The sequence below is a fragment of the Camelus ferus genome, chromosome 11, assembly GCF_009834535.1.
Source record: "Camelus ferus isolate YT-003-E chromosome 11, BCGSAC_Cfer_1.0, whole genome shotgun sequence".
Lineage (NCBI taxonomy): Eukaryota > Metazoa > Chordata > Mammalia > Artiodactyla > Camelidae > Camelus > Camelus ferus.
The window spans coordinates 12,656,773-12,673,573 of NC_045706.1; the positions used below are offsets into that span (position 1 = coordinate 12,656,773).

Sequence of the window (16,801 nt, forward strand, 5' to 3'; positions counted from 1 at the left end):
TCCCCCCCCCCCCCCAATGGTTATAATTCTTTACCATCCTTAATTATTTTGGTGCCAGATCTGGCCACTAGGAGCCTCTTCAAACTGGCTCCTGTATGCTTGTGACATGACCCTGCCTTTTTCATTTGCTTTCTTCTCCTCCTTCTCCTCCTTCTCCTCCTTCTCTCTCTCTCCCTCTTCCTTTTTCTCTTTTCTTTTTTTCTTTTTATTTTTTGAGGTCTTCATTATTTTCTCATATATATAACAAGCTGTTCCAGGTTCATTTTGTATCTTCCCTGTCACAGCCCTAGACTCGCCTATTTTTGCAAAGAGTTCTGGTTCCTTTTAGTAGAGAATGATATTAGTAATCAACATTTGGGTATTGGGCATGTTCATTGTTACTTCGTATATTCTTTGGGCCTTTCAGTGGACAAAGTTAGGAAATAATGTGTATGTGTAGACATTTATAAATATATACATACATATGTACACATACACATATAGAAATCATGAGTTCACCTGATAACTTCCAATTCCAGTTCATCCTCTTAGAGTTGTTCCTTGCCTTGGTTCTTCCCCCTTTCATATTTTTATGCCCCTTAAACACTGGCTCCCAATAACATCAGCACTTTGACCCATTTGCTCAATCTTGTGCTGCGTCTCAAATGGTTTCAGAATTGCTTTGTCCATATATGTAGAGAGAACATACTTACTAAAAGGAATTCAGGATTTATTTATAGTTCTCCCCTACCCTACCCAAGATGGAGGGCATATGGTCAAGTACTATATTCATAAATTAGAATAATTTTCCCCCTTCAGTGTGATTATGTTCACATTGAAATATTGAAATATATAGTTGGATTTATTTGTTTCATTTTGCTTTCAATTTCAGTCTCCAGGTACCGCCCCTGCCTTTCTATCTTTGATTCTTATTTATTAATATGTAGAGCACTAACATGCTTCCAAAACAAACTATACAAAAATATATATAGACTGTCCTTACTCAGAGTGACACTGTGTTAACCAAAACCTTGCCTGTCAGAACAGTGCAAAGCAGGGACACAATTCTGACATGCAGTTAAAACAAAATGAAGATTGCCAGTACTGTCATTCAGATCTTCACTGATTTTTTTTTATCTAGTTCTGTCGATTACTGAATGAGTTTGTTTAAATCTTCAACCATGGCTATGAATTTATCTCTTTTTTTTTAAATAATTTGGTTATTAGGTACATATTTCTTCTTGACATAATGACTCTTTAATGAGTATAATTCTTTGTCTCATGATATTCCTTGTCTAAGTATTAATTTTATCTGATACTGACACAACTGCTACAACTTTCTTATGTTGTTTTCATGATATATATGTATTTTACAACCTTTTACTTTCAGTCTATTTGTGTCTTTATATTTAAAGTGTATTATATATTACAAACAGTTGGTTCTTGCTCTTATGTATAGTCTTAACAATCTCTGCCTTTTCATTGAAGTGTTTAGTTCATTTACACGTAATGTAATTATTAATGAGGTTGTTATTAGGTCTGCCATTTTGCCATTTTTTTCTCATCTTTTTTTTTTTTTTTTTTTTTGCTCCTCTGTCCCTTCTTTTCATCCTTCCTGTTTTGTTAATCAAATATTTTTTAATAGTCCATTTTGATTCCTTTGTTGGCTTGCTAACTATAGCTTTACACTGTGTTTGTTGTTGCTTAGGGATTAGAGTATGCATCTTTAACGTAAAACCAATCTACTTAGAGTTAACATTGTATTGCTTCCGGTAAACTACAAGGACCTCACAATAGTCTATTCCCATTTAGACCCACATCATTAGTGTTGTCATATACAGGTATCCCCCACTTTTCGAAAGTTTGCTTTATGCTGCTTCATTTTTATGAAGGACCTACATTGGCATCTGTTTTCCCTAACTGAAAAAAATCCAAAGATTTTCCCTTCTACAAAAAGTGAAAAGAGAACATGTCATACAGCCTTTGTTTTACAGCAAGCCTTTAGAGAGGCAGCTGTGAACCCTAGCAACAGTAAGAGTGGCACCACCAAGCTCCTTTCCTGTGAACTACACTCAGAATCTCAGCATCAAGCTGCCATAGCTTTGAACTTTGAGTGTCTGTGCTTTACCTTGATTTATTTTGTACATCTATTAGCAAGATGTGTCCTAAGGTAATTGCTTCTTCACTTTACACCATTTTTGCTTATAAAAGATTTCATAGAAATGCTCTAATTTTGGCTAGCAGGAGAAACCTGTACATTACATTTATATATGTTATTAACCCATCAGTACTGTTATTTTTAGCTTTACAAAGTCATGTGTCTTTTAAAGAAATTAAAAGAAGAAAAGAGAGAAACTTTTTAAACATCTATTATATATTTAAGATTTTTTTGCTCTTCATTCCTTCCTTTAGATCAAAGTTGTCATCTAGTATCCCTTCCTTCCAGCCTAAAGAACTTGCTTTAGCATTTCTTGTTATTTAGATCTACTGGCAGCAAGTTCTCTCAGTTTTTGTTTATCTAGAAATTTATTTTCCTTTGGATTTTGAAGGATAGTTTTCTTGATATAGAAGTCTACGTTGACAATTATTTTCCTTCAATATTTTAATTATGTTAATCCCATATTCTGATGAGAAGTCAGCAATCAACCTTATGGTTCCTCTTCCATGTGTGTAACACATTTTTCTGTAGCTGCTTTCCAAGTTTTCACTTTTATCTTTGGCTTTCAGCCCTTTGACTATTTCTAGAGGTGATTTTTTTTTCCTGCTTTCCTTTCTGTGAGCTTCTTAGATATGTACATTAATGTTTTCAATCAAATTTGGGAAGTTTAAGGACATTGTTTTTTCAAATATTTTTTTCAACCTTTTTCTGTTTTACCTCTACTTACGGGATTTCAAATTACACGTTGGGCTGTGTCATTTTCCCTGTAGGTCCCTGAGGTTCAGTTTGTTTCTTTAAACTCTTGTTTTCTTTCCTCCATATGCTTGGATCGAATAATCTACCTTCAAGTTCACTGAGTCTTCTGCCATCTCCAGTCTGCTACTGAGCCCATCTAGTGAATTTTCAATTTCATTTATTATGCTATTCAGCTCTAAAAGATTAATTTTGTATCATTACCATTTCTCTGTTGAGATTCCCTGTCTTTTCACTCATTATTATGTTTCCTTTAATTCTTTGAACAAGATGTTCATTTCTTTGAGTACTATTTTTTTCTTTTAAAAAATATGTATAAATGCTACATTGAAGTCTTAGTCTGTCAAATCTATCATCTGGGCCCACTGGGTGTCAATTTCTGTTCCACTACCTGTCCTGTCAACCATTGACTGTACTTTCCTATTTTCTTTGCTTGAAAACTGGACCATTGTAGACAATGAGTGGTAGCAACCCTGGATTCTATTATGTTCTGAGGGTGACTGATTTTTTATGTTCTGGTTGGCAGGTAACTTGCCTAGTCTCAATTGCAGACTTTGTCTTCTTACTCTTCCCACCCTCCCCGTCTTCCCAGTAGTAGCATATATTTATGTTCTTGTCTTTGTCTTCCCACTGCTGCCTTTTTAGACTGGTGCCCTGGGGGTCTCCTTTATTTAGCAGTCAGCCGTTTGAGCCTTTGAACAGCGATAGGACTTACCCTCTCTGTGGTTTCTTTGCTCCTAGGGATTTCCCCATAATTTCTAGCTGCTCTTCTGCCTTTGCACTCTGTCCTCTTAATACGTGCGATCCATAAGGCTTCAACTTTCTGCTGCTCGAATTACACCACCATTTTCCTACAGCCCTTGCCCTGAGCTAGGCTCAGGTTGGACAGTGCCCTTGTGCCAGAAAAATCGCTGGGGAGGATTCCAAGAATTATGCTTTCTCATTCCTGAATCCTGTATTATCTGTTGAGAATTTTGGAGTACTAGCCAGTGCATACAGTAAAGGAGTACTAGCTCTGCATGACAGTAAAGGCCTTTAGGTAGTTTTTCCTTTTGAACGGATGGTGGCAGCAGAGCTTTGATGAATGAAAATTCTCATTTAATTTAGTGTTTTATAATTATGAATCCTAATGTATTTGGTTAAGCAGTAAGTTTAAATTTCCTTTTAAGATTAAAAATTATTTAAATTTAGGGACTTTTTTTTTTTTCGCCATGAGTTTATTCAGGCTTTTCAGTTTATGAAGCTGGTTTATGAGGGGTATGAACGTGATTTGCTTGAGTTCTCCATTCTTAGGACACAATTTTCTCTTATTACTCTAATGTCTTTTATCTTTTATTTCATTATCTTACTCTTATCCTATGATCTTCATGTAGAGATGAAGTAATAGAGTAGCAATCAAAATATTGATTAATGCTAAAGTTATTCCCAAACTTACTCCTAAAAAATATTGGCAGACTTATGTTTTGCCTTAGAAGGTAGATAATGTAGAAGCTGAACATATGGGTAACATTTTCTTCCTTCAGTAAGGACTGCTTTATATCATCTCAAGATTGGACCCAAGATTTCCTTTTTAGATCTGAGTATTAAACAGTGAAATCAGGTAATACAACTATCCCTTGACAATTGTTTTCAAGATAATAGAAATAATGAACACTTAACTGAGTACTGACTGTTTGCTGGATACTATGCTAAATGCCTACATGCATCGTCTTTTATTCTCACAATAGCTTTAAGAGGTTAAGTACTTTATTTGCCCTGAATTTTCCAGAGAAAGAGATTGATTTAGAGAAGTTAAATAGTGTGTACAAGGCCACATTAGTAGACAGAGAAGTTTGTGTATGTGTGCGTGTGTTCATAAGCAATTATGTTGTACTATTTTGTGTGTGTTTAATGTTTACTGAGATGGTATCATACTATAAGCATCACTCTGCAACTTATTTTTTAAATTCAACAGCCTGATTTGAAAATCTGTAGCTCTTGTGTATAGATATCTGGTGGAATTTTTTATTTCATGGATAGATGGATAGATACTACTTTCTGTTTCTTTGATTTAGCTGCTGAAAACATTTGTCCTGGGATTTTACTAATTTTAGTTTTGCTTCACTTTTCCACTAGAGGGTGTACCAAGTGTTTGATTAATTTTTTTCTCTGTATGGAGTAATTTATTATATTTTGGTACAATGATCAGAAAGAAAAATTTTAATACATATAACTGGTGTTATAATCTCATGTTTTATTTTTATACTACAGGTTACTCATTTTTGGGTCCTATGACAGAGAGGCAAATATTCATTGCACACTTGAGCTGAGCAGTGGTGTTTGGGAAGAAAAACAAAGAAGTTCTATTAAGACGGTAAAATGGATTTGTGTTTTTTACATCTGTATAAAGTTTGTATTCGATACGTGTTTTATTAATATTTCTATGTCCTGAGTTATTTTTGGTCATGTTTTATTAACATTTCTATATCCTAGAGTTATTTTTGTGTAAATAATTATGAATAGCTCTTAACTTAGTCTTATTGCAAAATATCCATAATAAAATGAATCACATAAAACTGTACTATTAATTGCTTGTTTGCATAAGAAACCTTGTCTGACTAATTTTCATTTTAAAACTTTAAAATTGTTTCATAGTTATGGAATTAGAAGGAAACGATTCTAAACACCTTAGCATGTAAATTCAGAGCATTCATCAGATATTTTATGAGCTCTTACTTTGTGCTAGGCACTGTGTTAGATGCTGGGGAAACAGTTCAAGACAAGAAAAGACCCTGTTTTTGTGGTGCTGTCACAGGAAAGAGGTTTGGTAATTGTCTGCCTATAGAGAGAAAGGGTTTTAGGAAGACAAGGGTAAACCTACAGAGATCAGATCAGTTAGGAGGCATTTAGGAGAGATGTTGGCTACTTTAAGTAGGTGCTAGCCAAGGAAATGGAAAGAAGGAGATGGATTTGGGACATACTTTTTGGTGTGTGAAGGACTTAGAGTTCAGGTTTCTTTTTTGATCTCTCTCAAAAGAGACTGTCATTAAATTGTTAAGACTTTGGAAAAAATGTAAGGGCTTTTAAAATATTTTAAGTGCTAAGATTAAAAATAAGTAAAAACAGTGCTTTACCCTCAGCATGTTTTAATTGGACTTGTTTGGATTCTTGGGTTTGAGTTCTTTTGTTCCTAAATGAGTAAAAATTGTCACTAGTTATTAGCTAATTTTTTTCCAAAGCTGAATTGGTGTTTTCTGAATATTCTGCATAGCAGTTTTAATAGTAAATTGACATGCTTCTTGGTTTGCATAAATTTAATAGTCTATTAAAGACTTTAGAGCATTTATCAGAATGTTGTGTACAGAATCTCTTTATTAAGCCCATAAAGTTTAACAATGAAAACAGAATCCCAGAATTTTATGGCTAAAATAGGAAAGAAAAAAAAAAGTCTGTGCCCTAAAGGAAGCTACAGGCTTTTAAAAATTTTTTAAGAAAATTTATTTCATTTACTAAGCATATACTGAAATATTAAAAGTTTGGTAATAATAAAATTCCAAGAGTGCTTCTTAGAACCTCAAACCTCTCTAGAGTTACTTTTAGTCTATTATGAGGTAAGATCTATTTAGTACATCAGTAGTCTTCTGCAGGAATAAATTATTGTTGTGTTCTTTAAAGGTGTATTTAATAAGTTAAATATTTAGCTGTTTCTATTACATTTAACTCTTGGTGGCAGTATAGCCAACCCTATGATTATTATTTATAGCCAATATTTGGGAAAACTATCTATTATGTCTTCATTATACTGGTGAATATGTACTTTTGAACTATACTACCTAGCTGTTTTATAGTAATTATAATGTGCTTTTTGGTATTTCTAAGATAGTCTGTTACTCTTCATAGCATTTTAAAAAATAGTCACAATTCTCAATTTCTAAAATAGATACATAAGCATATCGCCATGCTTTTGAAGAATATGACTTTTAATGGTTATATGGTATTTTATCGATATTCCTTTGAATTTTAAATTGTTTCCAATTTCTCTATGTAATAATTGTTGTAAACGTTCTTACATAAAAGTTGAGCAGTATGAAATCCTTTTGGAATACATAAAGTAATGTGATGAATGTGGGAAAGTAGGTAGAGGTAAGCTGGAGAGGGAGGATGGACTGATCCACACAGTTTGAATGCATGAAAGTAGTAGGGAGCATGGGATTTGGGGCATGGGAATGACAGGGCCAAAATAATGGTTTTTAGGAAAGTCTCCTCTTTCTTTCATGGTTGTTCATGCCCCTCCTTTCCTTTAAGATACATCTCAAGCAATTTGAAGCAACTCCTCAGAGAAATAAAATAACCAGCAGTAAAATTCGTTCTGAAATAAATACATGAAGAAGCAGTATTATTTTGTCTGGGTATGAAATGGTCATAACCTGCCATTGCTATTGGCATTTTCAGTTCCCTTTATTATACTTGCAAAGATATGAGATTAGACAGCTTTAATATTTTATAGCAAAGGTTAGTAAGATTTTAATCTTGAGTTATAATTTTAGATCTTAGCATATGTTAGTTTTGGAGAAAGAACTCTAGGTTACTGATTACATCTGGTGTCAGAAATGTCAGCAGCACTTAAGTGTCTCCAGGCATGAAATTATATATGTCTGTATTTAATAACTCTAGAGAGGAGAATTAGAGTGTTCTTCAAGACTATATAAAGCATTACAGAATAGTATTTGATAATTTGGGATATACTGCAAATTTGTCTAGAAAAAAGTACATCATTAAAAAATAAGTATACTAAAAAGTGATAAGTTTAGAAGCTATCTTTGTACAAATAAATTTTCAGGTTTAAATCTTTTTTTTAATTTTGAAATTTATCAAGCAAAATTAGCCACCAGGTTCAATGAATATACAGAATGAAAGAAACTTAATTTCATATTTTAAATATACCTTTGAGTTTTTTAAAGTATTTTAAAAGCATAATGTACCTTATCATGCTGTTAAATTGGAGAAGATCAATAATAGATGGAAAGTTTTAAATTTCTGGTATTTGCACAAATGTTGGAGGGCGGAGTGGAGAAAGAACAGTTGTAATGCATTAGCAGCAAGTACTAGCAAAATCTAACAAATAGTGGCTTAAGCAAGAAAAGGACTTATTTGTCTTGCATGAGAAGCCCTGGGTTAGTATGGCAGCTCAACAATATTGTAATCAAGGAGCATGTCTCTTATTGGCTGTCTCCTGCAGCATCTGTAGCATGGAGGTTTTGTCCCCATGGTTACAAGATGTCTAATGCACCCCTAGGTATCCACCTTTCAAGAAAAAGAGTGAGGTCTAAGGCATGACAGAGAGATACGTCAGTCAGGTTTTTTTGTTTTTTGTTTTTTATGTTTTCCTGGAAGCTCCATTTATACCTTACTGGCTACAACTAAAATCACATGGCCTTCCCCAGCAGTAAGGAAGTATGGAGAATCATTTTAGTTTTTCAGCCATAGTAGAAGTAGAAGGCAAGGGAAAAGAGTTATGAATGCCTTTTAGGTAACCAGTCCACAATCGTGCCACAAGAAGAAATTCAAATCTATTTGATGACTTTTTTTATTTTTAGGGAATTTCTTTTTAATTGGAATGTCCAGGAATAATTGGAAAGAATAATTTAACAAATACCCTGCATAGAAGCTACTTTCTACCTTATTAGAAAGCCAATGATGGTTTGGATCAAAATTAGACACTTAGGTCAGTGCCCTGCTTATTAGCTCATTTGCAAAATAAAAGAGCTCATAGGATAAATCAGGTACTTTGTGGTAGTGTTTGTTCTTTAAAAATTATAAAGATTCCTTATGAAAATCCCATAAGATGTGACAGCAAATAAATTAGAAATTAGGCTTAAAACTTAGGATCATCTTGCAAGAAATGGTAGCGTCAATACTAAAAATATGTTTACCTACATCAAAGGAGACAAGGCAGTTTATGATTTATTTCATTCTGTTGCAGTATGCAGGTTTGGTGATGATAATTTGCTTCCCTTACACTGAGGAACAAATTTAAGGAGTTTTCAGATTTTAAAAAAGTTTCAGGCCATGATATTTTAGTAGGAAACTATGAAAACAATTGTGTAGCTCTGGAATTTATAGTACTTACCAAATAAAATTCACTACAAAATTAATCTGACATATATTAAATATACAAAGCACACATAATCATTATTGTGTGCATGATAAAGCAAAAAGGTCACATAAATGTCACATAGACACACATGGTTTTAAAGAGGGAGAGATGCTGAGTCTTACCCTCCCAGAACTGGAGCTCCCTCATCCTTGACCATCCACTTGCTTTACCCTTAGTTCCAGACATAAAATAGATTATCAGTAAATGTTGTCTCTCTTACCTCTCTCAGCTGTCCTGCCTGTGCCACCCATGTCTTCTGTCATGTATCCGTCCTGTCACTTGAGTCTTCAAACAGATTGTTTTATTCTTGGTGCAGCCTGGAATGCTGGAGACCATTTGGGGAGGAAAGAAGAGGGCACCGTGAAAATGAGCTGTGAAACCTCTGAATCTGGGAGTTCTGGGGTAGAGGAAAAAGGAGTGGGGACCAGTTGACACCTAGCTGTTCAACCTACCTCTTCCTCTTGTTCTCCATTCTGAATAAAAAGATGAAAGGAGTTTTAATTTTAAAAACAAGGGTTTTTTTTTTAACATTTTTTATTGAATTATGATCATTTTACAATGTTGTGTCAAATTCCAGTGTAGAGCACAATTTTTCAGTTATACATGAACATATATATATTCATTGTCACATTTTTTTCTCTGTAAGCTACCATAAGATCTTGTGTATATTTCCCTGTGCTATACAGTATAATCTTGTTTATCTATTCTACAATTTTGAAATCCCAGTCTATCTCTTCCCACCCCTGCCCCCTTGGCAACCACAAGTTTGTATTCTATGTCTGTGAGTCTGTTTCTGTTTTGTATTTATGCTTTGTTTGTTTGTTTGTTTGTTTGTTTTTTAGATTCCACATATGAGCAATCTTACATGGTATTTTTCTTTCTCTGTCTGACTTACTTCACTTAGAATGACATTCTCCAGGAGCATCCATGTTGCTGCAAATGGCGTTATGTTGTCGGTTTTTATGGCTGAGTAGTATTCCATTGTATAAATATACCACATCTTCTTTATCCAGTCATCCGTTGATGGACATTTAGGCTGTCTCCATGTCTTGGCTATTGTAAATAGTGCTGCTATGAACATTGGGGTGCAGGTGTCATCCTGAAGTAGGGTTCCTTCTGGATATATGCCCAGGAGCGGGATTCCTGGGTCATATGGTAAGTCTATTCCTAGTCTTTTGAGGAATTTCCATACTGTTTTCCATAGTGGCTGCACCAAACTGCATTCCCACCAGCAGTGAAGGAGGATTCCCTTTTCTCCACAGCCTCTCCAGCATTTGTCATTTGTGGATTTTTGAACGATGGCCATTCTGACTGGTTTGAGGTGATACCTCATTGTAGTTTTGATTTGCATTTCTCTGATAATTAGTGATATTGAGCATTTTTTATGTGCCTATTGATCATTTGTATGTCTTCCCACAAACTTTTGATCAACTATTAATCTTCAACAAAGGAGGCAAGAATATACAATGGAATAAAAACAGTCTCTTCAGCAAATGGTGTTGGGAAAACTGGACAGCAGCATGTAAAACAATGAAGCTAGAACACTCCCTTACACCATACACAAAAATAAACTCAAAATAGATCAAAGACTTAAACATAAGACAAGATAGAATAAACCTCCTAGAGGAAAATATAGGCAAAACATTATCTGACATACATCTCAAAAATTTTCTCCTAGAACAGCCTAGTCAAGCAATAAAAATAAAAGCAAGAATAAACAAATGGGACCTAATGAAACTTAAAAGCTTCTGCACAGCAAAGGAAACCATAAGTAAAACAAAAAGACAACCTACAGAATGGGAAAAAAATTTTGCAAATGAAACCAACAAAGGCTTGATCTCCAGCATATATAAGCAGCTCATAGGACTCAATAAGAAAAAAATAAACAACCCAATCCAAAAATGGGCAGAAGACCTAAACAAGCAATTCTCCAAGGAGAACAAGCTTTTTAATGTACTTTTTTTGATGCTGACCCTATTCCCTCTCCTTCCAGCCTACCGTACTATGCACTCAGACACTTGATAGCAATTGTCTTTTCATAAGGGTCAAATCCTTCCTTCTATAATTAGGGACAGAAGGTTAAAAATCTGAATAACTGTTAAGTCAGTTCGTAGGCATAAATAAGTCACTATCAAAGAGGAAGGGAGAATATGGGTTTCTCACTTTGAAATGGAGAATTAGAAAGGAATCTTTCCTGAGTATGTAGTAGATGGACAGAAGAGAGAGACTGGAACAGTCATGTGTTCAGTATAAAGAGAAGTGGAAGCACTTCATGTCTTGTGTAGCCCAATGTGCAGGTGTCAGAGGGAAGAGGAAATTGTGCTTAAAGACATTAGGAGATGGCATGACATTTCAGATCTGCCTGAAAAATAATAAAGAATAAATTCCTGAAGAGCATTCAGCTAACAACTTGGGGAGAATCCACAAATGATGATATGGAGCTCTTAATCAGAATGAGTGTATTCCTTTCAGAGGATTATATGGTATCAGCTAGCAACTTGAAATTGGCAACTTCTATAAAAAGGGCTTTAGATAGAGTCAGCCACACCCAACATTGTAAAGTCAGAATTCATCTAGATTCTGGACTTTATCTTTTTGTTAACTTGATGGGTACTTTTCTTTCTCTCCATTGCTGCTTCCATATCAAAACCTCATTTTTTTGAAAGGATCTGATTCTGAGAGAGAAATAAATTATATCAGGTTCCCTTCAATTTTCTTTTAAACACACCCTTGCAATTAGACATTTGAAGAGATGATTCCTACTTTCTAAGAACTGACAGTGTAGGAAAAGAGACATGTGAACCAAATATGTCACATAGGTAATGCTTTAGAGTCTATGAAATACTTTTAGCATATAGAAAGAGCCAAAGTCTCATGTGAATAGGATCTGTACTTGTTCCATTAAATATCACTACCTCTAACAAAAATTAGACTATGTATGGTATTCTGATAATTAGGAGACATTTGGTAGTGGTAATAGTGGAATCATTTTAGAGCAGAGGCAAGGAAAGCTCTGAAACGATGGAGAGATGGGATTTGAATGGAAGAGACTTCATAATGAGACCAGGCATGTTCAACCGCCAAAGACTGAGCATGATTCAGAGGCAATATGCCTTATTATAGAGCCCAGTGAGTCTCTCTTTGCTTCCAGAGTAAAAGTTAGGGCTACTGAATACAAGAAACATTTGGTAGAGACAGGGCAGTCAGTTGGGAGAAAATATAATAGGACTTTGATCAGTTTTCGCAAATGATCTTTAAAATAGCACTGTCCAATAGAAATAAAATGCATGCCACTCAGCTAATTTTAAGTTTTCTTGTAGTCACACTTTAAAAAGTAGAAATTAGTAAGTAAACAATTATAGTAATCCTTTATTTGAACCAGATACCTAAAACATTTGTCATTTCCACATGTAGTCAACATAAAAATTAAGGAGATTTTTTTAATACAGTCCTAGAAATCTGGTGCATACTTTACAATTGCAGCACATCATAGTTCATCCTAGCCCATTGTAAGCGCTCAGCCTCATGTGGCTAGTGACAACTGTATCGGACAGCACAGGTGTAGAGGAAGCCATGTACAATATAATATTCAGATTTTCACATGGCATTAAACTTTTCTAAGACAAACCAAGATAAGAGGTACAAAATGGAGAAAGCTCTCAGGACAAATATGTAAGGAAGAATTCCAAACCATGCTTAAAATTCGAGGTCTAGGATCCTTAAACAAATAGACAATGTACCATTGTGCCTCCAAAACAAGACAACTTTTCATTAGAGTGGGTGTCACAAAATGAATACGCTTATTTTAAAACTATGAAATTCTCAGGATGAATTATTTGTGCATTTCTGATTTCTGTAATTCAAGAAATTTATAATAGCTAGATAAGGTGGGGAGAAAACTAAAATTAACATGGAAGTGAGATAGCCATATAAAGATAAATGGATGGGAAAAAATTAATGTTCTTCAGCTGTAAAAACAAAGGTGGGTGAATGATTAATGGAAGTGTATAAATACAAAAAGTGAAAAATAGAATGATCAATAAATTTTCTAAGCAAGGAACCAAGTCTGTGGGGCTATGAAGATAAATCTCATGGCCTTGATGATAGATAATCAGATGATAAATACTAAAAGAAGGATACTTAAGAGGTCTTTGATAATACTGCACGCCACATACTTACTGATAGACTTTGCAGGGTCACGAATATGCTATATTCTTTTTATGCTGTGTCCTGCACCTGGTAGAATTCCTAGCATGTTAACAGTTGTTCAGTGAATGTCCTGGGAGGAAGAGGGGAGAATAAGTGGCCTGTATGGCTCCGTGCTTCCAGCTTCTGCTTGATGCTCCAGCCCCTGACCTCTACTAATACCACTTCCTCCTTCTATCCTCCCAGCCGAAGGGCAGTATTGATTGCTTCACAGTGTGCTATTTGGTTCTCAGTTCTTCATCACTGAGTAGCCATTCCCCTGTTTTAAATTCCCTCTGTTTCAAATATTTATGTGTGTCTGTATTATTATCAGTCCCTAGCTGATTCACCAACCAGTCATTTATCTGGGAAACTTTTCCTAAGAGCATGAAACTCTTTGGTAATATTTATCACAGTTGGGAGCTTTCATTTATATTTGTACGATAATTTGATTGGTATTATCTGTACCAATATCTTCCTTTATAGCAGACACCGTAATTGTTTTTGCTTTCAGCACTTGGCCTTTAGTAGGTATTCAGTAAATGTTTCTAGGAAGACTGAAGCTGTCTGTCTAGCTATGAACCTCTATTTACCCTCAACCCTTTTCCTTTCAGACTTTCAGCATGACTTAACATTTGTCTCTTTTCTCCCTTCAAGGCTACATCTGATGTATGTTTTAAGCAAATAAAAATGTTTAGGTTGAGGAAGTCCACAAAATGAGATTTACGGCTCAACATTCCCTCTGTTAAAAAGCCTGGTTTTTAGAGTAAGGATTTTAGTTTACAAATATGGTACATAATGGTATAGTGGCATTATAAAAAATGTCAGAAGAACTTATTCTATGTGTATAGTTTAGCATAGCCTAAATAAAATGATTGTAGGATCCAAAATTTTACTTGCCTGACTTCCCTTTTAGCTTTGGAGAGTTTGAGAAGTTCTTGCTGAATAATATCTGTCTACAGATTGTTGAATGTACATACAAAGAGTCTAAAAGACCTTCCTAAAGAACTGTGATTTCAAGTAAGAACATCAGAGACAGACAAATTTATAAATACTTTAGGCTGGATGCTTCAGGGTTGGCATTTTGGTGTGTTTGTTTAAGGCCAGATGCCTTGCAGATAGGGTTTTGGTGCTCCTGTTTAACCATTTGCCATTTACAGTCTTAATCTTGTCAAAAGAAAGAGAAAGATTAAAGCAAATAAAGCTTCTTTGAAAATGTCAGTTTTTATGAAAACTCTGGCTTAGTTCCATTTGATAATATTTGCAAATACAGTAGGAACTGAATGAAATTTTAACCATATATATTATAACGTTCTATAATTTGGCTTCTTAAATAAACTAAATGCCTTTGAGCTGCAGTAGTAAATCCTATGCAGCATTTCCACTCTTAAAGTTCATCTTGGTTAAAAATGAGGGATGCAGTTTTCTGTCTCATATTTTCTAAAGGTGTTTAATATGATTGTGAAATTCTGTGAAAAGAGTAGGAACTTAGATTAAAATATAGGAATACTGTGTCTCCAAATCAAATCAGTATAAGGCACTGTGAGTATAAGAAAGAAACTGAGTATGAAGTGCACAGCGATGAGAGTTTGGTCTTTTCCTTCAAGGAAGATAAGCAGTGAGGAAATCAGATCCAACAGTACATGAGCATCAGTATCACTATTAGCATATGAATGCTCTAAGAGAGGTTCAGAATGAAGTACTGTGAGGTTTTGTTGAAGGAGAAAAAGCATTCTTTTGGAAAAACCAAGAAAGAGTATGATGAGGTGACATTTGAGCCAAACCTCACAGTATATTTAGGATTTTGAAATGATAGGAAGAGCATTTCAAGGTGCAAGATGAGGACTAAACCTGAATAAAGAGGGGGAATGTTTGAGTATGTTTAGGGTACATTGAGCTGTCCAGGTTGACTAGAGAATATGGTAATGTAGAAAGATCATGCAAAACAACAATGAAAGGGTTGGACCATGTTGTAGACGTGCTTTAAGTACCAGGCTAAGAAGTTTGGCTGTTACTCCAAGACAGAAGTTACAAGGCTTTTAGAATGAAAGTGATCTCATCAGAATCTTGCTTTAGGCAGACTTGGCTCTCACTTAGAGTCTTAGCTATTTCACTTATTGGCAGTAGGATCTTAAAGTCCCCAAACTCATCTTTTCCATTAGTATTTTATTCCTCTATAAAATGAGACAGATAGTGCTTCACATGGTTATATGAACGATAAATGTGATTCTGTACATTAAAATATCTAGCACAGTATCTGACATATAGTAGGTAGTAAGTAAGATGTTACTAAATCTGTCAGCAAATGGGTAAAGTCAAAGATGATTTGACAAGGGAAAGACTTGAAATAGAAGAGGTTAGGTAATGAAAGTCTAAGCCAGGATGTTGGTGAAAGTGGAAAGCAGAATCAGTGTGGCTCGGATACCACTGGTGGAAGTGGAGAAATTTTTGGAGAATGAGGAAACCAGAAAGTTGGAGCCATGAGGAGGGAGAAGGAAGAGGAGAAAGATCTCATTCTGGACATGTGGTTGAGGTGCATTGATGATCAAAGGCCAGTCCAGAGATGGATTTTTTTTTTATGTGCTGCTTTGATTTATGTTTGTTTGTTTTTAATATTTTCAGAGCTATTATTTAAAGTTCTAACATCTAGTAAGTTGAACACTTTATTTGGGGTATATACTCTGTTTAGATTTCTCTTTCAAGTAGGATAAAGAGAGGCAGAATGGTTTCACAAAAGAGTAGTAAGAATCTAAATTTTTTTTGAAAGAACTTTTGAGAACAAGTTAAAGAAGTAATATTAATGAAACTTAAACATTGTTTTGGGGTTCTATTTCTCAGAACCCTTCAGTTTACTGAAGTCCAAGTAAAACTGATTCACTCAGTCCATACTTTGTCATGAGCTAAAACATCTCATTCAGGGCACAGTAACACCTTCCCATAGAAACTCACTTAACCAAATAGCTAATTTTCTGAGTCATACTCTTAGATGTGGGATACAGAACTAGAAAATAGACAATTTAGAAAAGTGTTAGAGAGGTTTCGTCAAGAGATCCCACAGTGTATACAACTCTCTGGCTGCACGTATTCAGTCCAGTGGTAGTTAGGAGTGAAAAGCAAAGTATGAGCAATTTCTCTGTGCCTATCAGGATTTTGACTTCCGTTAACCATTTAATTCTCATAACCATTCCATGAGAATAGGCACTGTTATCATCTCCATTTTATATATGAGGAAACTGAGACACAGAGAAAGGAACTTTCCCCAGATCATCCAGCAACGCCGGTGATAAAGACAGTCTGCAAACCCAGGCCTGTGACTCCACAGCTGGCAGCCTTCACTGCTGTACCCTCTCCGTGAACGGGGCTGTCAGGTCCGCTTCTTCCGTTTTAGTTCTGTGCCTGTGAGCCAGTTATTTCATAATCTCTAGAACAGAGATAACAGCGACGGTTAGACACTTAGCCTAGTATCTGGCACATAGTAACTATAACAGTAACTATTATTATTGAACTTGACCTAAACGCCACCTCTTTTGTGCCACCTCTTATGTTTTTGGTGCTGTCTAATATTTTGTATATCCTTATAAATCCCCCAC

At 35.0% G+C, this 16,801-nt stretch overlaps 1 protein-coding gene across 3 annotated transcripts in view; it reads left to right on the plus strand.

Annotated features, from left to right (window-relative positions):
* PDZD8 (PDZ domain containing 8) overlaps window positions 1-16,801 on the plus strand; it is an 80,660-nt gene that overhangs the window by 38,958 nt on the left and 24,901 nt on the right. For 2 of the 3 annotated variants that reach the window (XM_032490810.1, XM_032490809.1), the window contains one exon: window positions 5,141-5,243. In XM_032490810.1, coding sequence (XP_032346701.1) covers window positions 5,141-5,243 — 103 coding nt within the window. Of the gene's footprint in view, window positions 1-5,140; window positions 5,244-9,255; window positions 9,500-16,801 lie in introns of those variants that run through there. The other variant, XM_032490811.1, reaches the window with a different exon arrangement.